Below are 23,584 nucleotides of genomic sequence, written 5' to 3'. Positions count from 1 at the left end.
TTCCAGTGCCGCCTGGAGAAAATGAGCAAGATAGCAATCTGGCATGATGGGCTGGCATGGCAAGCTGATGCAACAAAATAATGCAACGAGGAGACACAAAGAGGAAATACAATGAGAGATCAATAAAGAAGGGAGTGGAGGTGGCTTAAGCCACTGAGTGCCTCTCTCCCACATGGGAGGTCCCAGGTTTGGTTCCCAGTGCTTCATAAAGAGAAGACAAGCACACAGAGAGAGCAGACAGCAAGTGCAAATAATGAGAGGGGGAATAAATAATATAAATCTTAAACAAAGGAGGAGGGGGTGGAGAAAGTTTATTGAGCTAAAGTTGTATTAATGTGGGAGCAGCATCAAAAGAGGCTTCTGCTTAAAGGGTGAGCTGGGGGAACAGCTTACACGGTTGATTGAGGCAAAGGGAAGGTGTGGGGAGTGGGGAGGGGTGAGGGAGGCCTGGGTGGTAAGCTGCATAAGCTACGAGGGTGGAGGGTGATGTGAACTACGTGACTGAGGGTGGAATGTGGACTGTCCTGGCCGGGTGTCCTTGAGGCCCAGTTCGTTAATTAGCAGCCAAGATATTGGTGTCAGATTGTGGCTGTCTGGTGAAGATCAGTGGACTTTGCGGGTGTCAGCCTGATTTCTCTGTTACGGTCCCTCTTTCCAGGCAGGGGCAGGGGTTTTATCAGCACCGCAAAGGATCACTGGTATGTCAGCCAAGTTCATTCAGCCTCTGTTTCTTCTTTGCAATCCCCTGGATAAAAAGGAAGCTCAAGCAAATCAAGATGGTTAGTAAAATCATTTATCCTTCCAATTTCACAATTCAGAAGACTGATGGTTGTGCAGAGGTTAAACGAGCCCACCCTCCACGTAAACCACAGCCTCCCCGGAAAGGCAGGACGGGAGGGTTAGAAGAGGAAACTGACACAGGAGGTGGGCAATTATTTCATTCTGGGTCAGTCCGAGCCTCCCGCTTGGGATGGGAAAACAAAGGCTCGTCAGTGCTCTGTGCTCTCGTCCCAGCGTTTGGCCTAAGGAGCCCTCGCTGGTCCAGCAGATGGCGCCAAGGCCCGCAGGGCACCTCCCGGCCCGCAGGGGGCGCTCTGGCCCGCACTCCGCCGCCTCGTCCGGGTGACTCTTCCTTCCACCTCCCGAGCGCGTCACTTCCGGCGTCTCCAGGCGCCGATGGCTGGCCGAAGGGCGGTATGGCGGCCTCCTCGGGTTCAGAGAAGGAGAGGGAGCGGCCCGGAGGCGGCGGCGGAGCGGCCGGGGGTAACAGCACGCGAGAGCGGCTGCTGTCGGCGCTGGACGACCTGGAGGTCCTGTCGAGGTGAGCCGCCGGGCGGGGGCCCGGGGCTGAGCGAGCCCGCCCTGGCGCCGCTTCCTGCCGTTGGCTGCAGAGGGCCGCGTTCGGGAAACGCCGGCGCGTACTCCAGTAGACAGCGCACGAGTGTCAGGAAGGTGGCATTTGCCACCCTCCAGCACTCCGCGGCCGCGCTGTTTCCCATCAGAGGGCATGTTAGTCATCATGGTGAGTCGGGAGCCTCCAGACTCCCGGAGCCGTAGCGGGCCTTAGACACCACCCGGTCCGAGCTCCTCGGTCCGCCGACACTCAGCAAGGATTTATGGGACGACCCCTGGGTGCCAGGCTCTAGGAAGACTGTAGTAGTGACCCGGAACCTGGCTGCCGACTTGGAGGCACCCAGTGTCGGGGGAGAGGCCGACGTGTAAACAGCGACTGTGGTACGGAGCTTGTTTATGTCAGAGGCGTGTGCTGCTGGCTCTTGTGAGGACCTGGGGCCTCTACGGACTGCATGTATAGTAAGGGAAGGCTTCCCGGAGAAAGGGCTGCTAGGAAAAATGAGTTCACCAGGCTCGCTAGGCGGCAAGAAGATGGAAGAGCAAATGCAAAGGCCCGGGAACATGAACATGCGTCCTTGGTGGTGGAATTGCAAGTTGTTTGGGATGGATGTAGCGTATCCTGTGGGCTAGAGGTAGGAGATTGGTTGTCATTCTCCGTATTCTGTCGTCCTTAATGGTACTGCCAAGGTGGAGCCTTCCTTCACTGCCTCACGTTAACTTGGGCGTTGGATTGTGTTTGTTGTGTTTCTTAAAATGTTGCTCAGGTCTGTCCTCATTGCCATGCGCGCTGTCACTAGGATTTCTTAAAGAAGCCACTTCACAACTTTACTTGTCTTCATGCTTCTGTACTTTATTCTTCTATATTGCCCAAGAGTAGAGTTATGTTTCTAAAACAAGCATCTCATATTCTTCTTTGCTTTAAAATATTTGGTAGGTTCCCACTGTCGGATGAGATAAAGTCCAAATGCCCTAGTTTAGTATACAACTAGGTGTATTGTTAAGGCAAGAATGGTGACACCAGAGATGGTGGAAAGATAAAGTGTATTAGTGCTTGCAGGTCCTAGAACAGAAAGGAGCACTAGGCTCACTTGGGGGAACACAGCAGAGGTACAGGCTCAACCAAGCAGGTGGGCAGCCAAAGATTAAAGTGGGCCTGGGGACTGTGCCTTTGTGGCGGTAAAGGTGTGGAGCCGTAGCGGTTAGTCAGTCAAGGGTGGTGATTGGCAAGTTTGTATTTGATTTTTGTGGGGGTGTGAACCAGGTAGGAGGCAGAGAGGAAAGGGAGTAGCTGTTTATTTTGTGTAAGTAGGTGTCAGTGATGGTCATTGAGGAACCTGACCAAGATGCGGAGACATCATGACGACGCAAAGCCCCGTGTGTTACTAATGGCCCTGGTGATGCTGAGGCATCATGACAGTGTGAAAACCTCTGTTTAACTTTTTTTTTTTTTTAAGATTTTTTGATTTACTTATTTTTTCTTTATTTAGTCCCCTCCAGATGGTTTTCTTGTCTGTCTGCTCGTTTTTTTTTTTTTTTTAATTTTTTTGTCTGCTCATTGTTTACTTGTCTTCTTCAGGAGGCACTGGGAACTGAACCTGGTGCACCCCTCCCCCCCACATGAGAGGCGAGTGCCCAGTGGCCTGAGGCACGTCCGTTCCCCGCAGGCTTTGGTGTCTGCTGGTTTGTGGCATCTGCTTCATTGTGGCAGGGGCGGCATCTAGCTCATTGCGCTGGGAGCAGCATCTTCTCATCTTCTTTTGGGAAGCACCAGGACCTCCTGTGTGGTAGGCGAACACCCAACTGGCTGAGCTACATCTGCTTCCCTGTTTTACTTTTTTTTTTTTACGATTTTATTTTTGTTTGTCCCCCCTCCCCTTGTTGTTTGTACTAGCTGTCAGATCTCTGAGTCCATTCATTGTGTGCTCTCTGTGTCTGCTTGTCTTCTCTTTAGGAGGTACCGGGAACTGAACTGGGACCTCCCATGTGGAGAGAGGCACTCAGTTGCTTAAACCAGCTCCACTCCCTGCTTTGTTTTGTCTCATTGTGTTTCAATTTTGTATCTCCTTGTTGTGTCAGTGTGCCACACCAGGCCATCGCGCCAACTTGCTGTCTTGCTCACCTTCTCTAGGAGACACTGGGAACTGAACCTGGGACCTCCCATGTGGGAAAGAGGTGCTCAATTGCTTGAGCCATGTCTGCTTCCCCTGTTTTACTTTAATTCACTATATGAGTCCATTCCCCATCCTCTCAATTCACTCTCTTCTCATGTGTTGCCACATGCTCTGCCCTAGCATACCTTTCACTCCAGCATGAGTGCTCCCCATCCTCAAAACCAGCCATACTTACTCATTATCAGTGCCATTGCCCCTCTACCTCCAACTTGGTGAATCTTTCACTCTTCATGCTACCTTTTCTGTAGCCAGCATTTCTTGATAGCTTTAGAATAAATCTTGCCTATTGTATTTTGAAATATACTTGACCTATTATTAGTCAGTATTTTATCTTTGCTCAGAGACCCCTGATCTGATGTAAGACAAAGGCATTTCCTTTGAGTCTTTCTTGAATAAACCATACACATAATGTACATTTTTTTTCTCTCCCTCCCCCCCGCCCTGTTGTTTTTGCTGTCTGTGTCCATTAGCTGTATGATCTTCTGTATCTTTGTCTCTTTTTGTCTTCTCATTTTCTGCTCTGGAATTCATCAGGATTCAATCCTGGGACCTCCACTGTGGAGAGAGGTTCCCTGTCATTTGTGCCACCTCAGTTCCTGGTTTCTGTTGCATCTCACCTTGACTCTCCTCTTCATCTCTATTTTCTTGCATCATCGTCTTGCTGTGTGGCTCACCACGTGGGCACTGGCTTGCTGCTCAGGCATGCTTTTACCAGGAGGCCCCAGGGATCAAACCCGGGTCTTCCCATCTGGTAGATAACATCTGCTTCCCCATAATGCACTTTTTACAGCATCTAGTTTGATTCTTTAAACGGAAACAAGAACTTTTAAATGCTTGTCGATCATATTTAGACTCTAATTTTTTTTACTTTCCTCCTGGTTGATATTTCATTGACAGCTGTGTAGGGTGGATATTAATTTGTATAATTATAGTAATAAGTAAAACGTGTATAAACAGATTTGGGGACAAACACCTGTGTCTTGGTGAAAGTGCCGCAAAATGGTTGGGCTGAAGTCTACAGTCAGAGCAGCCATTGGGCCGTGGCTGTGAGGGCCACGCTGTGGGGGCCCTGCCATTTCACAGAGGTTGAAGGGCTTTGGGGAATCCAGCTAGTCAGCTAGGTGGAAATCACTGAAGGAAGCCTCTTTGGTATTTATTTTGCAAAGTTCTTTTTTTTTCTTTCAGGGAACTTATAGAAATGTTGGCAATTTCAAGAAACCAAAAGATGCTGCAACCTGGAGAGGAAAACCAGGTAGTAGTTTCTTTAAAAAATTTTTTAAATGCATAATATCTGCAAGCTTCCTATTTATATTTACTTTGTGTGAGAACAGGAAGATTGGAAACTTTAAGTCATGGATAAATTGATATTTTCTTTGCCTCATTTACTTAAGATAATGTGTTTAAGAGGAAAATAGTTATCTGAAGGTTAAGCAATATTTTATCATTTTCTTTTACAGTTGTGGTTAATGTTACACATTTATTGATTTTTGTCTTTGGAATTAACCAAAACAGGTTTGTTAAATGGAGATTATAACATTTACAACCAAAAAAGTTAATGCTCTCTTAAACTTTAGTCCTTTGTATCTGGCTGATTCACCTAATGTAATTTGAAAAATGAATGGAAATAAAAAGAAAAAGAAAACACAATTATTAATAGAGATTATGTCACAGGTGTTGAGTTTACAGGTAGTTTTTATTTTCTTTACACTTTCCTGTGCTTTTCATTTCCTTAAGTGAACAATTTTTTTTTTCTGTTCAGAAATTTTCAGGAGAAAATGATTAGAAAGAATCTTTTAAAAGAAGATAAAAGATGGGAGACAGTCGCTAATAAACTTCTTCTCCACATCCTCTGCCCCTTCTCTATCTAGTTTCATCTTATGACCTGGTATGCGGTCATAGAAATCTGATGGACTCCCAGTAGGGAAGCGTTAGGAAACCTGTTTTCTTCAATGATTAATTTCCTTAAAGCAAGTGGAGGGTGAAGATCAGACAAGGCCTCAGGTTGGCAAAAGCTGCTAACTTTTAGGGTTTTTTTGTTTTGTTTTGTTTTCAGAAAAGGGACAATATAAAATAGACAGCTGGCTCTTAAAACAAAAAATGGGAACTTAGTAGTTTTTAAACTCAGTAAATTCTAATGTGCCTTGGTGTGATTGTATATAAGGCCAGTCAAGGTGGAAAGACTGAATGAAGGAAGTAGAGGCAGAGGGGCCCAGAGATTGAGGAAGAAAGAGCGACATCTGCCAGCCTAGCTCTCCTGATAAGACACTAATGAAAATTAAGTGGGGTGTTCGGATCTTTTTCCTCTTGGTAACACTTTCAGGTAGATGGATAATTGTGACTTTAATGACAGGGTGGTGGATAAGCATTGAACTTTTTTTTTTAAGTACTGGGGCCTTTTTTTTTTTAAGTACCTCGATGTGGGAAGCTGTATGCTTAACCCCTGAGTCACATTGGTTCCCCTAACTTTTTTTAAAATTTATTTTAATTAATTTATTTCTCTTCCCCCATCCCATTGTTGTTTGTGCTCACAGTCTGCTCTCTGTGTTTGTTTGCTGTGTGCTCGTCTTCTCTTTGGGAGGCACTGGGAACCAAACCTGGGACCTCCCATGTGGGAGAGAGGCGCCCAGTCTCTTCAGCCATCCCTGTTCCCTGCTTGTTGTGCTCTCATTGTGTCTTCTTTTTTTTTTTTTTTTAATTTATACACTCTTTTTTTTTTTTTTTAAAGATTTATTTATTTATTTAATTTCCCCTCCTCCCCTGGTTGTCTGTTCTTGGTGTCTATTTGCTGCGTCTTGTTTCTTTGTCCGCTTCTGTTGTCGTCAGTGGCACGGGAAGTGTGGGCGGCGCCATTCCTGGGCAGGCTGCACTTTCTTTTCACGCTGGGCGGCTTTTCCTCACGGGCGCACTCCTTGCGCATGGGGCTCTCACGCGGGGGACACCCTTGCGTGGCACGGCATTCCTTGTGCGCATCAGCACTGCGCATGGCCAGCTCCACACGGGTCAAGGAGGCCCGGGGTTTGAACCGCGGACCTCCCATGTGGTAGACGGACGCCCTAACCACTGGGCCAAAGTCCGTATCCCTCATTGTGTCTTCTTGTTGCATCAGTTCCCTGACCCAGCCCGTCACATCAGCTTGCTGTCTTGCTCATCTTCTTTAGGAGGCACTGGGAACTGAACCTGGGATCCAGGTAGTCGGGCACCAATTGCCTGAGCCACATCCACTTCCCAGCATTTAACTTTTTAAAAAAATGCTTAACTTGTTTTTTAATAGTATGGAATATAAAATTAAACCGAGCTGATAATGTTTATTGGCTAAAGTTCCCCTGCTTGAGGATCTAGTGGTTGGTCTCCCTCTCTTCCTCCCTCCCTCCCTATCTCCCTCTGAACCCACCAACCAAGAACTTGAAAGGAACAATGTCAGAGTAATATTTTGCCCCTACACCTCCTTTAGGAACCCAGAGCACTTTTGTGCATATTTCTTAATTGTTCTAATGTGCCTAAGGAACTAGTTAGTAACAGAACTAAACTACTGTCTTTCAAGTTTTAGGATGTAATATGACCAGACATAACAAAGCAAGCATGCATCAAAATAAAATTTATGAAAATTAATTCACATTTATTTTCTTTAAATGTCTTTCAAAATAAAGTGTAAGGGTAATTTCAGTCTAAAATATGTTGAAATGGAAAGGTAAGAGCATGAAATTGGAGATATAAATTCTGATTGATGGTCTTTAAAATCTTTTGCTAATTTTAAAAGTTTTATAAGTAAGTTACAAAAAGTGGTGGAAATTGTCATTTATTCTTTTCTATTTCTGTTGAGAACACGCCCATCTTCCATGAACTTCTACTCTACCACATGGAGTCTCGTTAACTCATTGTTTTCCTTTATCTCACACCTAGTCAATTCGGAAGGCCTGTAGAGCCCACCTTTACAATATTTATCACATGCCTCTTTCTAGCACCATAGGTTCTAGCACAGAATAGGTGCTCAGAAAACACAAGTCGAATGAATGGACTACCAGCTCCAGAACCCTATACCACAGCTCATTAATATTCTTCGAGAAAAGCAGTGCTGATTACATTTCATAAGAGCTCAGAAATCTGTGACTCCCCGTTGCCCGTGAATTATGTTCTGGTTGGTGTTCAAGGGCCACCACTGGGTGGCTTCAACCTACGTTTCCCATCTTTACCTATGAATCCACTGTATACTTTATGTACTCTATATTTGCACTATCCAATGTGGTAGCCACTAGGCACATGTGACTGTATCACTTTAATGAAATAAAATTAAGAATTCACTTGCTCAGTGACAGCAGCCATATTCAAATGTCCAGGAGCCGTATGTGGCTAGTGGCTGCCATGTTCAACAGAACACTTCCATCATGACAGAAGTTCTGTGGGATAGTGCTGCTCCACACCAACCAAGTAGTGAAACTTACCTTTTCTTAAACTCTCCTAGTCTTTTGCTTTTCCTTTTGTCTAGTATTAGTCTAGGTTCTCAAGAGAAACAGAATGGACAGGATATGTATGTGTAAATATTTTGAGATTTATTACAGAATTTGGTTCACATGACCATGGGGATTGGCAAGTCTGAATTCTCTAGGACAGGTTGCAAGAAATTTCAAGGAAGATTTCAGTGAACTCTGCAGAGGAAGCTGGCTGGCTGAAGTGGAGATGGAAATTCTCCCTCTGGCTACTGAAGTCATCACTTCTTTCTTTAAGGCCTTCAGTTGATTGCGTGAGATTTCTCTCATTACCGTAGTGGTCAGTCTCCTTTGTTGATTGTAGATGTAATCAATCAGAAATGCAATAAACTGAGTGGTGATTTAAACCCATAATGTACCCTTACAGTAGTAATCAGGCCAGTGCTTGCTTGACCAAACCGTGGGACACCATAACGTAGCCCAGTTGGCACATGACCCTAAAACCATCATACCTGGTATGCCATTGCCCCCCTCACTGAGTCTAAGTCTCACTGGTTGTTGAAGGCTTAAAGAAATTCTACCTCCTTTCTTTTCTTTTTCTTTTATTTCTCTCCCCTTTCCCCCTATTGTCTGCTCTCTGTGTCCATTCACATGTGTTCTTCTGTGTCCATTTGCATTCTTGTCATGTGGCACCGGGAAACTTTTTTGTTGTTGTGTCATCTAGCTGCGTCAGCTCTCTATGTGTGCAGTACCACTCCTGGGCGGGGCTGCACTTTTTTTGCATGGGGTTGCTCTCCTTGCGGGTGCACTCCTTACGCATGGGGCATCATGTGGGGGACATTTCTGCATGGCAGGGCACTCCTTGCGTGCAGCAGCACTGCACATGGGCCAGCTCCACACGGGTCAAGGAGGCCTGGGGTTTGAACCCTGGGCCCTCCATATGGTAGGTGGACGCTCTATCAGTTGAGCCACAACCGCTTCCCTGCCTCCTTTCTTGATCTCAACCCTTGCCTCTCCATTTAAACTGAAGGTGCTTTTTTCCCTTTAATATAATATGATGTGATGTAATATAATATTTATGTTTATAATTCTTAGGGCACATTCTACCTTGTGTTGTATGATTGTTTTGGAAGTTCTTTGTAAGTCTTCTCATTAGATCTCAGCAGTTTGCTTAGCCCATTTTAGATGCTTAGTATGTTTTCACTGAACTAAATTGACTTGCATTTTGTTCTTAAGAAAAAAGACCAAAAGTTATCCTATCAGTGAAAGTCAGTGTTCTGTCTGGAGGACCTAGTTTAGAGATGCTTTGCAGCTGGTGGAGAAGAGACAAATTGAATGAATACTCTTCCTTCTCTGTAATTTGCACTTATATGTTCTTATATATATGGGGGGGGCAGTCATTTCCCTTTTTTTTATTTTAAAGATTTATTTATTCATTTGTCCCCCCTCCCTCCATTGTCTGCTCTCTGTGTCCATTCACTCTGTGTTCTTCTGTGTCTGCTTGTATTCTCATTAGGTGTCTCTAGGAACTGATCCTGGGACCTTCTGGAGTGGGAGAGAGGCGATCATTCTCTTGTGCCACCCCAGCTCCTTGGTTTGATGTGTCACTTATTTTCTCTCCTCTGTCTCTTTGTTGCATCATCTTGCTGTGTCAGCTCTCCGCGTGCACAGGGCAGCACTCCACGTGGGCCAGCACCCTGCATGGGCCAGCTCACCACACGGGCTAGCTTGCCTTCCCACCAGGAGGCCCTGGGTTTCGAATCCTGGAATTACTATATGGTAGATGGGAGCCCAGTTGCTTGAACCACATCTCCTTCCCTCATTTCCTCTTTTTAAAAGTGGAGATGAATAGATTATGGCAAGAAAGTGCCTAGAGATAAATGTGTTACGTTAGTAGAAAAATTATAGTCTCAGATCCTCATAATAAAGTTTTCCTACCTGTGGGATTAGGTAGGAATTTGTGCAAAATGTGCAAAGCTTGACTTACTTTCCAGGCATTTATTAAATCACACAAGGAAGATTATTCAGAAGGTGGTAACTATGATGTCCCTAAGCTACTTACACGTTTTAAGAACCAGCAGGGAAGCAGGTGTGGCTCAAGTGATTGAGCTCCTGCCTACCACAAGGAGGTCTCCAGTTCGGTTCCTGGGGCCTCCTGGAGAAGGCAAGCTGGCACAACAAAATGACAGAACAAAGAGACACAAAGAGGAAAGACACTGAGAGACACAACCAACCAGGGAGCTGATGGAGCTGAAGCAATTGAGCACTCTCTCCCACATGGGAGGTCTCAGGTCCAGTTTGGGATGCCTCCTTAAGAGCAGACAGTGAGCGTAAACAATGAGGTGGGGGTGTGGGGAATAAATAAATAAAAATAAACTCTTAAAAAAAAAAAGAACCCACAATTCTCTGAATTGTACTTTGTACTTAATACGTGTGGATTCTTGTGTTTTTCATTGAAACTGTTAAATATTAGAGAGAGATGCACCCATTAGAAAACTTTCTAGCCACTATTTTATTTGAGTATTCATACTTTCATTTAGAAGTTTAGAGTTAGAAAGGATCTTAATGATCTTTAGTTTAACCTCCCAAAAGTTTGAGTTATAAATGAGTTAGAGGTTAATGGTGGAGCTGGAACTAGAACCTGTGTCTTCTGACTGCAGTTGAGTAAGTTTTTTTCCTCCACTGAACAGTAAAATTTAAAGAGAATCTTAATTTCTGGTAGTGTACAAATGAGGTCAAATTGTGTAAACTGGGAATTTTTCATGGCACTGTTTTCTTTGGCTATTAGCTCTTCTATATAGTTTTTATAGAAATGGAAATCTAGCTTTCTCCTGAGACTTGGGAATAATTGGGAGTATAGGTCTATTAAAAAACAGAATATATTTTTTAAAGAAGATTTCTGTTTCTTTGTATGTATGGTTTTGTTTTTTGTTTGTGTTTTTTAGAATGTATCAGAGATTGAACCTAGAGCTTCATGCAGTACATGGGAAGCAGGTGCTCAACCACTACCCTCTATTGTTATTTAAAACAAATATTCTCAGTACATGGACAGTGGTTGCTGCTCAGTCTTTTTCTTTTTTTAAGGTTCCAGGATGGGAATTTACCTGGGACCTTGTATGTGGGAAGCCAGCACTCAACCACTGAGCCACATCAGCTTCCCTGAGTTGGTTTTTTCATTTGTTTTACTTGTTGTTTGTTTCTTCAAGAGGCACTGGGAACCAAACCTGGGACCTGAGACTCCCATGTGGGAGGCAGGAGCTCAACTGCTTGAGCCACATCCACTCCCCACAGTTCAGTCTTTTGTGTGTTGTATCAGGATAGGTCCTATAAAAATTGGAGGTAAAGGAACTTGACTGACAAGGCCTGTGTCTATTTTTTCATCCTTAACAAACTTTGAAAAATAGTTTTTAAAATAATTCTGGGTTTTTATAGCTATTTCCTTTCTGCAGTATTATTCACTACATAATATAAAGGTATTCAGACTAGACTTGCTTCTTAATTCTGAGAATGGTGGTGGCGGTGGCAGCCAGCTTTATTTTTTTTTTTTTTTTTTTAATTTTTTTATTTTTTATTGACTTTGTAATAATATTACATTAAAAATATATATGTGAGGTCCCATTCAACCCCACCCCCCCACCCCCCCTCTCCCCCCCCAACAACACTCGTTCCCATCATCATGACATATCCATTGGATTTGGTAAGTACATCTTTGGGCACCTCTGCACCTCATATACATTGGTTCACATCATGGCCCATACTCTCCTCTATTCCATCAAGTAGGCCCTGTGAGGATTTACAATGTCCGGTGATTACCTCTGAAGCACCATCCAGGGCAGCTCCATGTCCCGAAGACGCCTCCACCTCTCATCTCTTCCTGCCTTTCCCCATACCCTTTGTCCATTATGTCCCCTTTTCCCAATCCAATTCCACCTCTTCTATGTGGACACTGGATTGGTTGTGTCCATTGCACCTCTATGTCAAGAGGAGGCTCAGATTCCACCTGGATGCTGGATGCAATCCTCCCATTTTCAGTTGTAATCACTCTAGGCTCCATGGTGTGGTGGTTGTCCTTCTTCACCTCCATCTTAGCTGAGTGTGGTAAGTCCAATAAATCAGATTGTAGGTGCTGGAGTGGCAGCCAGCTTTAATACTGAGTTCTTTCTGGTGTACTTCACATGAACCCTCTACAATCTTATACTGCAGTGACACTACAGTTTGATCCTTTTCCTAATGAGAAACAGGTCAGAGAGGTTAGGTAACTTCTCTGTGTCATACTGCTAGTAAATGAAAGACTAGACATTTGAATCCCAGACTTTATATTTTGTGCTTTTTAATCTTCATGGTTTTTGCCATATCTGCATAGCCCCTATTTATTTATTTACTGGTCTTTGAGATCATTCTTATTTTTTAAAATCATCTTAACCACCAAACTTTGGGGGGAAACTCCATCACAGTGTTTTGTTTTTTTAAAAGATTTATTTATTTATTTCTTGTCCCTTTCCCCACCCCATTGTTTACAGTTGCTGTCTGCTCTTTGTGTCTGTTCATCTTCTCTTTTTTTTTTGGAGGTACCAGGAACTGAACCCATCCTCCTATGTGGGACAGAGGCACCCAGTGGCTTGAGCCACCTCTGCTCCCACATGTTGTGTTTCTCCTTGTGTTTCCTCGTCTCTTGGTTGCATTGTCTAGTATCATCATCCTGTTGTCTTAGCTCAGCACGTCAGCACACTGTCTTCCTCCTCCTCTTTAGGAGGCACTGGGAACTGAATCCAGGATCTCCCAAGTGGTAGGTGGGCGCCCAACTGCTTGAGCCACATCCACTTCCCCACAGTATACTTTTAAGGATAAACTTTTATTTTATCTTCTCTGGGAAGTAAACAAACCTACTGATTTTGGCATAATCCTTATTCTTTAAAAAAAAAAATTTTTATTTTATTTTATTTATTTATTCCCTTCCCCCCTTGCCACTTGCTTGCTCTCTGCTCTCTGTATCCAATTCGCTGCGTGTTCTTCTGTGTCTGCTTGTCTCCCTTTGTTGCGTCATCTTGCTGCACCAGCTCTCCGCGGGCACAGGCCGTCAGCTCTCCACGGGCATGGGCGAGCCTGCCTTCACAAGGAGGCCCGAGGACGTGCACTCAGGGCCTCCCATATGGTAGACGGGAGCCCAGTCGGTTGAGCCACATCCGTTTCCCAATCCTTATTCTGAAAGACTAGTTTGTTTTCTTTTTTAAGAAAGCATATGATTAGAAAATGTAGAATATCTTTTTGACATTTATCTGTTTTCCAAAATAATGTATGTAAGCTATTTTTATTCTTAATGATTAAAAATATTTTGAAATGTTAAACTTCTATAGCCTAGCTGTTTCACATTCAGAGTGTTTGTTTCATGAAAATTAGCCTTTCAGTATTCTGTTGTCTAATTTAATCAACTATTATCTGACAGATTCTGGAGTTGTTAATTCACAGAGATGGGGAATTTCAAGAACTAATGAAATTGGCTGTTAATCAGGGAAAAATCCATCATGAAATGCAAGTTTTAGAAAAAGAAGTTGAAAAGAGAGATAGTGATATTCAGCAACTACAGAAACAACTAAAGGAAGCAGAACAAATACTGGTGAGTTAACAGAGGCTAGTTTTTAATATGAAAAGAGATACTTTTTAATCTATTTCTGACAATAAACCTATCAGAATTTTGAAAGGGGAGAAAACTTGAGCTTTGGAAGTCTAAAAATGGCAGCCCATCGACAATCTTAGTTAAGTAAAAGGCTATTCCCTTTGTTACTTATTGTTTTCAGATAATCTTAAAATTAAGAAGTACTTTTGAACCATATTTTCATAATTGAAAGATATTTCACAGTATTGAATTTTAGAGATGAAGAGTTTTACTTTTATCCTGCTCTGACATAATTTTCAGTTACTAATAGTCTAAATCATTACTTCAGTTTTTTAAATATTTGGAATCAGTAAAAATAAGTAACAGTTTTATAAATTAATTAAAATTTACATTTATTTAGCCTTCTGTCCTATACAAGGTGAGGTTTGGGTGTGTGTCCAACAAGGGCCCTGTCTTTTCCTTTGCTGTTTTTGGCCTACTGTTTCAAAGAGGCAATTTATTTGCTATTTGCCCAGTTGTTTCACTAAATACAGTCGAATTGTTATGTAGTGTTATTGCAGAAACAGCTGAGTTTGAGTCTCTTATGGACCAGACAGTGCTGGCATCCTTACCCCGATAAACCCTTTCAAAAATCTGTCAAAATGGGCTTCAAGGGGAATAAATAGAAGCCTCAGTGGTTTACATAGTTAACCCTACTGAAGAATCAACCCGAAGTAAATGCCTTTTAAAAAATATGTTTATAATATCTGATTTTCATTATGAAAGTAATATTTGCTTATCAAAAGATGTGATGTTCAGAAAATACAGAAGAGTAGACAGGAGGCAAGGGTGGAATTTGTCCCACGCTTACGGTTGCCACATTGGCTAGATCCGTGTGGCCCCTTACTCTTGACCACTACTTGTAGACCAGCATGTGCGCGTGCCGTGTTAACTCCATTAGCGTTTTTACCCTCCTGTTCCTGGATGTGGGGGCTGTTTTCATGATAGCAGTCACTAAGAATCCAGGTAATGTGTAAATGAATGTCAGTCCATGAATATATCTTGTAAATCAGGGAAAAAATATTTTTAAGTATTTTATCCTACCCTTTGACTCAAACTTTTGAACTAGATGCAGGAATAGGATCTTTTTTGTGGTGGTGCCTGGTTGGATCTCTTCTGCATGCTAACGATAGAAGACATAAAAAAAACAAACAAACCAGTTTGTACTGTTTCCAAATACTGATTTGTGAATGGAAGACTGATTCATGAACATAATATTTCTTGCACTAAATACACCTGTGATGTAAATGATATCCAGAGCATTACAGGTACACTGTGGGGATTTCCAAATTATGCATATTGTTCCTGTGAGGTAAATGATCTTGTGAATTAAGCCAAAAACTATACTTAATATACCTAAAAATAAACTATATTTCTTTTTTTTTTTTTTAATGTTGTTTAAACTAGGCAACAGCTGTTTACCAAGCAAAAGAAAAACTCAAATCAATAGAAAAAGCGAGAAAAGGTTAGTACCATGGGAAGACTGGATAACCTGAAAAGTCTAAATTTTGGTTTCTAGAAACTGAACAGAGTATTATTGGTAATCATTTGCTGCCATTGAAAAAATTCCTTTAAATTTTCATTATATCATATAACAAAAAGTGTTTCTTATGTTCTAGTATTATGCTAGATATTGTTAGGGAAGTAAAATTATATCTTTTTTAAGGCTATGAAAAGCCACAGTAGAAGGCAATTTATAGATATGTACATGAAATAAAGGCAGTGGTTTATAAAATTTTGGGAAGAAGAGAAAGAGAAAGGCTGGATGCAAGTGGGATTTGATTTGGGTTTTGAAGGATAAGACAGGAAACCTCCATTGGGCACCTAGCGTGGGCCTGGGAGGGCTGAGGATGTGTGCACGTTTGTGTGGACAGGCCCGCATGCCTTCATACCCCGCTGGGCCTCTCCAAAGGCTTCCATGGGGGCTGTTTTTTGATCTTTTAGTTTGCATGCAAAAAGTCAGAATTATAATTAAAACTTGGGCTACTTGCTTTTAATGATTCACAAATAAAGGTTTACATTTAGTCATCTCAAACTTAATGCCTGGTTTTTCTCTTCCTTTTTTGTTTCTTTGGCAACCTCCTTTTTGATTGTTAAATAATGAAAAACAGCCAATATCTCTTGAGAGATGGGCTACCTTCTATGGCTGGACACAAATCTCTAGGAGAGGTGACCGAGGCAGGCTATCTGAAATCTAGACCATGGTTCTGTTTTATTTTTAGTCTTCAAAACTCTTTACACACCCACAAACCTGTTATATTGAAACACTAAAGTGTATAAAGTATAAAGTGAGTTGTTTTCTCAGAATTCACTACTGTTGATGTTTGTTATGTATCCTTTCGGATTTTTTTTCTAGGTCTGTGAAAACATAATAAACATAAATACAAACACAGAGTAAGAACAATACGTATACATGTAAATATATGTTTAAGCAAAAATCAGGTCATACTATATATATTATTCAGCAGCCTGCCTTTCTGTTTGTTTTGTTTACTGGTTTATTTTTCCAAAGGAGCAATAGGCTATTTACAGATAAGCAAATCTCCAGTGACATATATACACTATATGTATTATTTAGCAGCTTAACTTTTTGTTTCACCTACTGATTATTTTGTAGGCATCTTTCTGAGTCGACTTTACATCGAGCTTTAGGGCAATGCTAAGCAGTTCATTGGTGTACTGTGTGATCTGTGTGCTTTTCATAATAGAGTGAACAGCATAGGAAGATAAACCACTCTATTTCCTCTTTTTAATTTGTCCTTACTCTTACTTTCAGAACAGCAATAGTAGTTAATATAGTTGTGAATTGAGATTATTGATCTTTATAATGCTAGTGTCCCAAATTGGTTCTTTTTTTTTTTTTTTTTACCCGCCCCCACCCCCTTGCGGCTTGCTTGCTGTCTGTTCTCTGTGTCCATTCTCTGCGTGCTCTTCTGTGTTTTTTTTTACTTGTCTCCGTTTTTTGTTGCATCACCTTGCTGAGTTGGCTCTCCACGGAGCTTGTGGGCCGGTGGCTCTCTGCGGTGTGCGGGCCCGGGACGTGAACCCAGGGCCTCCCATGTGGTAGACGGGAGCCCAACTGATTTTTGAGCCACAGCCACTTCCCTCAAATTGGCTCTTTAATTATGTCAGTTGATTTCTGAATGCTTGTCTTTTTCCTTAGTTTGGAAAGATATAAAGTTTAATTTACAGTATACATGCAGGTGGTGTGAGGGTAAGGTAGGTGACTTGGATTATCTTACTTTGAGATTATTAAATCTGATGTATAACTATGATAGCACTTTTAAATGTGTTTACTGGATTAAAATGTTTTACTTTTCTCTTAACTCTCAGGTGCTATCTCCTCTGAAGAAATAATTAAGTATGCACATAGGATTAGTGCAAGTAATGCTGTGTGTGCCCCACTGACGTGGGTTCCAGGTAAAAATAACTTCTCTTTTATGCTAGATATATGTGCTTTAGGAATCTCTTGGGAGCCTATACACACAAAAAAGAAAACAGATTTAAATATAGAATATATTTATCCTTAGAAATATCTGCCATGTATTTTCATATCTTTAATCTTTTATAAATAATAATATGAGCCATAGGTTTTAGAAACTTGGTTTTCTGTGTCAAAATCTATTCTCATACCTCAGAATATCATTACTTTTTAATTAGGGAATGCAAGTAAATTGGAAGAATCAAATCACTGTAGTTTTATTAAATTGCCTTTCAACATGTCTGCTTATATGATAGGCTTTTTTTACATCTTTTTTCTTACAGATAACAGTATATTACTATTCAGAAAATAAATAAACATGCATGTATTTTTAAAGTTAGTATGTTAGGCTCTTAATTGATAAGGTGACCTTCATATTCCAAACTGAAGGTGTAACTTGAGGTTTTCAGAGTGAACTAAAGATGATACCGTGGAGAAGTCATGAATGCTTACTTTGTATATGGTTGGATTAAGAGCAGTCTTTGTTTTTTAGGGGACCCACGAAGACCATACCCAACTGACTTAGAGATGAGAAGTGGGTTATTGGGTCAGATGAACAATCCTTCCACCAATGGTGTGAATGGTCATTTACCAGGAGATGCCCTTGCCGCAGGCAGGTTGCCAGGTAATAGTCATTAGAACCATGTTTTCGAAGATAAGGATTTTCAGACATGACATTGTTGGGCTATCTGGCTATTAAACAAATTTGAGGGTCCAAATCCAAATCCTTTTAATAGATAGGTTTCTGCCAACTTATACTGTTCTTTATTTCTGGTTTAAAGATTCTTCTAGATGCAATGAGATTAGAGCAGGCTGCTCTCTCCCTCTTAGTAATTTTATGCCATTTTCCTCAGGCTTTGGGCCTCTCTTTATCATTAATACTAGTATTATTCCACAAAAAGCTTTTCTTAACATTGTGAAACATGTTGTATAAACGGAAGAATCTAAGAAATACATATGTTCAGTTTAAAGAATACCAATAAAGTGAGCACACTGCTGAACAACCCCTAAGAAACCAAATAAGTAAAAATAGCTTTTATAGACTTTTAAAAAACTTTGTAAATTAGCATTTTTGTGAGCCTCAGTTCATTCTGAGCTTTAATCTTAAAAGGTTTTCATATAGACCTGTGCTATTCTTTTATTTTCTATTAAGTTCCCCATCTTTTATCTTTCGTAGGGGACTTATTTTGTTTTGATTGGGTAGAACATTTGGAACGTAGGAAAAAAACATTCAAAAGGAAAAAACATTATCCTTTCTGTGTTAGTCATTTATAATATTTTAGCATCTTTTTTTTCCTGGATTTCTTACATTGTAAAAACGTGCTGTATATATTGCATCTTTTGCTTGAAATTACATTGTAAGGATGTCCCTGTGCTATTAAAAATACTTTATTAGCATCCTTTCTTTTAGCTACATAAAGTACAAACTCTAGGCAATCCACTGAGTACACTACATGTTAGTTTTCTTGGATAACTCCTTATTCTTCTCATTGTAATTGTGGTTTAAACAAGGGAAATTTATAGAAGTATTAGTTTTTGTTCCAAGGCATTAACTACTAAATGGTAAAAGAGCTATTTTTAAAATATAGGAAAACTCGACATGAGAAGCAGGCACTCCATCTAGGACCATAGTAGAATATCCAAGGGAGAGGCAAACCTAGAGTACCACCCCATGATATTCATCCTCACTGGAAGAGGTTGGCTGTGGCTCACTAGATGGCAGAGAAGTTAGATGAGGTGCCACAGGCCAGAGCCGGAGAGCAGGAAATTACCCTTGAGGGTGCCAGGAGTCTTGTTGGGAAATCACCCTGTGGAAGTACTGGTAAAGCTTCCTGGGAGCGGCTGGAGGGTGAAGTGAGCACCACTTGATGTTCTGTGCACCATCCAGGCTCTGCAGGAACCAGAAGGAAAAGATACTTGGGAACCAGGAAAAGAAGGCTGTTTCTCCTCACAGTCCTTTCTCTACTGATAAAGCTCAATGTTGTACGACCTGGCAAAAGAGTGATATTGTCAGGGTTGAACTCTGGTATCACAAAGTAGGGCCAAGGATGGATTTGAAACTGAGAGGCAATAGATTGATAATTGGCACACCAATCAGTTAATTGTCTAGTTAATACCAGGTCTCTTTCTTTTGACCTTTTTGAATTCTACCTTTTTTTAGTACACCTTTAATGTACCATGTTCCCTGTCTTCAGATGTGTAGAATGTTTGCTTTTTAAAATTTTTTTAAAAAAAGATTTATGTATTTCTCTCCCCTTCCCCACCCCTGCCTTGGTTGTCTGTTCTGTGTGTCTATTTGCTGCGTCTTCTTTGTCCGCTTCTGTTGTTGTCAGCAGCACCAGGAATCTGTGTTTCTTTTTGTTATGTCATCTTACGTATCAGCTCTCCGTGTGGGCGGCACCATTCCTGGGTAGGCTGCACTTTCTTTCGCGCTGGGTGGCTCTCCTTATGGGGCGCACTCCTTGCGCGTGGGGCTCCCCTACGCGGGGGACACCCGTGTGGCAGGGCACTCCTTGTGTGCATCAGCACTGCGCATGGGCCAGTTCCACACGGGTCAAGGAGGCCCGGGGTTTGAACCGCGGACCTCCCATGTGGTAGACGGATGCCCTAACCACTGGGCCAAGTCCGCTTCCCATAAAATTTTTTTATGAGGTACTGGAAATTGAACCTGGGACCTCCTAGGTGTGAAGCAGGCACTCAACCATTGAGCTACAGCTGCCCCATAGAAGTATAGAACCTTACTGTGACTTGGGTACTTTTTCTAAGATATCTCTTACAAAAAATACATTGCCAATCAATTTCTCTTTGATTAGAATCATCTACAATAGCAGTTCCTGTATCTTCTGGGTTGTTCAAATCTATTATAATAACCTAAAATAGGAGTATATTATTACCTATTTATAATATACAGAATAAGATATGTGGTCTTATGATATATGTATATCATATATTATGTGCTTATATGTACATAAATACATGAACATTTGATAATTGTGAATGTCTGGCAAAAGAAAATTGTAAATTTTTTTAATAGTTACTCAGTAGGATACTTTAAAAAACAGGTTCCCAGGTGCTTTTCCTTGATGAATTTGATCTTCACATTTGGCCAAATGTGATTTGATTTCTAGCTTTTAAAAATATTTATTTTGGTGGAGCAGGTGTAGCTCAGTGGTTGAGCACGTGTTTCACATATTCAGTCACTGGTGCCTTCTAAAAATATATATATATAGTTACTTGGCTTTTTTTTTGCTTTAAGGAAAGAGTAATTAAGAAATAAAATTAATTATAAGTAGAAATGTTCTTTTATGTGCTTCTTTCCTGCAGATGTGCTTGCTCCACAGTATCCGTGGCAGTCAAATGATATGTCAATGAATATGTTACCACCAAATCACAGTAATGACTTTTTGTTGGAACCTCCTGGGCATAATAAAGAAAATGAAGATGATGTAGAGGTGATGTCAACGGACTCCTCAAGCAGTAGTAGTGACTCTGACTAAGCAGGCATAGAAGACAAAAAGCATACAGACGTGAATATTGTACAGTTATTTCTTAAACAATAGCAGGGAACTGTAAACTGCAGACTCGTAAGAACAGCCAGCTGTAGATACTGACTATAGCAGTGCTGTGCAACCAGTTACAAGTCACAGGGGCTTGCTTTTTAAAGCCCTAAGTCTGGTTCCAGTTCTCATCCACTGCATATGTAGGGAGTAATAAAATTGACTGGATAAGGAAAAATTATTCAGTTGCAGTGCTGTCTTAACCCTGTTCTATTCCTGTTTTGTTGGGCTTGTACATAGTTCTGGAAATAAGATTTAAGAGAAATAACCCATGTATATTACTCATAGTCCTCCTGGAATTTAGAAAAGCATTTTATAAAAGCAGTGGATCACTGAATATGTGACATATTTCAGAATAACAAAAATCTTCATTTCACAGTGAATGCTGTAACTTATGTTTCTGGAACAGGAGAAATTGTCTCAATTTATGCTATTTATAATTACTGTAATTTTTGTAAATAAATTCATTTTTGTTGTACTCTTTTTTTTAAATTAATTTAAACATACCTTCACTGCAAGTAGAAAATTATTTCTGTAGCTCCAGTAGTATTTTATACATACTTAACTAGAGTTCTAGACTAAGAATAAACATGATGTGATGGATACATCTAAACTAGTAATCACAACTGATAGGTTTCTTAGAGGAGGTTTCTAGAGGCCCAGATTTCTATTTTCTTAGAAGATATAAAATGAGGTTTTTAAATAATTGAAAAAATTCACTACAGTGATGTGTGATTTTAAGAATAACACAAATTATATGAAAGGTTTTGGAATGGAGAGCAATTCTCTTGCTCTCACCTTTCTTTTTGTAATTCCCCTCAAAGAATTACTTGTAACTTCTACTGGCTGACCTCTATATTTAAATAATAGGCTTATACCACTATTTCTTGATTTATCAATTTTAGACAGTATTGTATCTTTTACATTTTTCTTCTGATTGCAAAAGCAATAGAACATTCATTGTGGAACACCTAGCACAAATAGTAAAGCATAAAAGAGAAAGTAAAATCATTAGCATTTCACTCAGTGATACCATTTATTTAATGTATATTCTTTATATTTTAAAAAATCCACCTTGGAAACAAAAAGCTACACAATACTGCTAAAAGAATTCAAAGAAGACTTATATAAATGGAAGGATTTTCTTTGTTCTTAGAAGGAAGACTGAATGCCAAAAAAGATACCAATTCTACCCAAATTTATCTATAGATGAACACAATCCCAATAAATATTCCAACAGCATTGTTTTTACAGAAATGGAAAAGTCTGTTATCAAATTTATGTGGAAGGGTAAGGGGCCCTGAAAAGCCAAAAGCATCATGAAAAAGGATAATGAAATTGGAAGAATGATGCTACCTGCCCTTTTCTTAATATAATAAAACTTTATTTTTAAAGAGGCTTTATATTACTGAAAACGTACATTGAAAGTATGAGGGATTCCCATGTACCCCCTCCCTCTCCCACATCATCTCTTATTTTTTAAAATGCAGCGGTACACTGTATTATGATGTATCTGTAAAAGCCACTTATTTCCCGTAGTCTCATTTTTATGAGTCGAATAATACAGTATCTAATTTTAAACCTTACTTTGTTCATTACACTATTTTTTCCATGTGGATATTTAAATATTTGTCTTCATGGCTATTTTAATCCATTATGTGGGTGCTCCATAATTGTTTTTTTTAATTATTGATCATTAAGGATGTTTGCTTGTTTGGCTATTGAAACCTTTGTATATATATAAACTTGTATTTATCTCTATCTTCAGGATAGATTAAAAAATTTTTTTTCAAGTTCTTTATTTTCTATTGCTATAACAAATAATCACTGATGTGGTGGCTTAAAACAAATTTATCCTACAGTTCTGGAGATCTCATGTCCAAAATGGGTCTCACTGGGCTAAACTCAAGTCAGCAAGGTTGCATCTGTTCCTGGAGGCCCCAGAGGGAATTTTCCTTACCTTTCCCAGGTTCCAGGGGCTGCCCTCATTCCTTGGCTTCTTCAAAGCCAGAAATGGCCAGTTGAGTCCCTCACACCGCATGGCCCTTACACTCTTCCGCTTCCCTCTTCCATGTTTAAACGACCCTTGTGTTTACACTGGGCCCAAGTGGGCAGCTCAGGGTGACCTCTATCTTCAGGTCAGCTCATCTGTAACCTTCATTCTACCTGCAACTTTAATTCTTCCTTGCCATGTAACAACACCGTCACAGGTCCGGTGAGTAGGACTTGGATATCTTTGGGAGCTGTTATTCTGCCCACTCCAGATAAATAATCCAAACTTTTCTCCTGAAAGTTATTCAAACTCCCAACAGCAATACATAGAGACTTTTGTTTTAACTTTAGTTTATAAAGTGCTCCCAAATCAACTATAAATTTGTATTTTTAAAATTTTGTTTTTGGTTTTAAAATACTAGAGTTTTTGTGCATGTCCAAGTAGGTATCTTCAAAATAACTGTTTCTGGAAATGCTTTTTCTATAAAAGGGTTAGAAACTCAAACCAGAAATGTGAAAGTGGCTAGATACTACACAATAGGGAGAGGTGGAAATGGCAACCCAAACTAGGGAGTGTATGCCTCAGCACTTAGGCAAGCCACGGAACTCAACTCTTATAAGAATGCCAAGCTTTATGGCATCTCAGCTTGCCCTGTTCTCATTCTTTTTTTTTTTTTTTGTTCTCATTCTTTTCTTCCCAACTGGAAGCACTGAAAACCAGTAAGCCCCACAATCATGGGAGGGGACATAATGGGTTGAAGCTCTCCCCAAATACTGTTCTCCAATAATGGCTATTTTGTGACCTGTCTGACAGTTTCCTGGAAACCCTTGGTCACAAGTCTTGTCTTCATTTGGCCTTCTGCAGAGTGAGCTCTGTGTAAACAACCTATTCCCTGGGGCCTTTGTGGAAAACAATCAGCTGTAATTGATTGATATCACAGCTGCCTGAAATA

At 40.6% G+C, this 23,584-nt stretch overlaps 1 protein-coding gene across 1 annotated transcript; it reads left to right on the top strand.

The window, feature by feature from the left end:
• The first annotated feature begins 1,156 nt into the window (after positions 1 to 1,156).
• On the top strand, positions 1,157 to 22,432 carry MED4 (mediator complex subunit 4). Its single transcript, XM_004472857.4, has 7 exons — positions 1,157 to 1,321; positions 4,710 to 4,776; positions 13,392 to 13,562; positions 15,009 to 15,066; positions 16,935 to 17,021; positions 17,576 to 17,707; positions 20,407 to 22,432. The coding sequence occupies exons 1-7, from the start codon at positions 1,197 to 1,199 to the stop codon at positions 20,577 to 20,579; spliced, it is 813 nt and encodes a 270-aa protein (XP_004472914.1). The 5' UTR covers positions 1,157 to 1,196; the 3' UTR covers positions 20,580 to 22,432.
• The last annotated feature ends 1,152 nt before the right edge of the window (positions 22,433 to 23,584 follow it).

The sequence above is a fragment of the Dasypus novemcinctus genome, chromosome 15 (assembly GCF_030445035.2).
Source record: "Dasypus novemcinctus isolate mDasNov1 chromosome 15, mDasNov1.1.hap2, whole genome shotgun sequence".
Taxonomy (NCBI): Eukaryota; Metazoa; Chordata; class Mammalia; order Cingulata; family Dasypodidae; genus Dasypus; species Dasypus novemcinctus.
Note: the sequence above shows the minus strand (reverse complement) of the source record. Positions and strands in the feature narration are given on the sequence as shown.

Excerpts from the sequence above, each read along its gene's own strand:
- MED4 (XM_004472857.4), top strand. The coding sequence starts at position 1,197 with ATGGCGGCCTCCTCGGGTTCAGAGAAGGAGAGGGAGCGGCCCGGAGGC. Across the intron at positions 13,563-15,008 it reads AGGAAGCAGAACAAATACTG|GCAACAGCTGTTTACCAAGC; the intron begins GTGAGTTAACAG and ends TGTTTAAACTAG. Across the intron at positions 15,067-16,934 it reads AATAGAAAAAGCGAGAAAAG|GTGCTATCTCCTCTGAAGAA; the intron begins GTTAGTACCATG and ends CTTAACTCTCAG.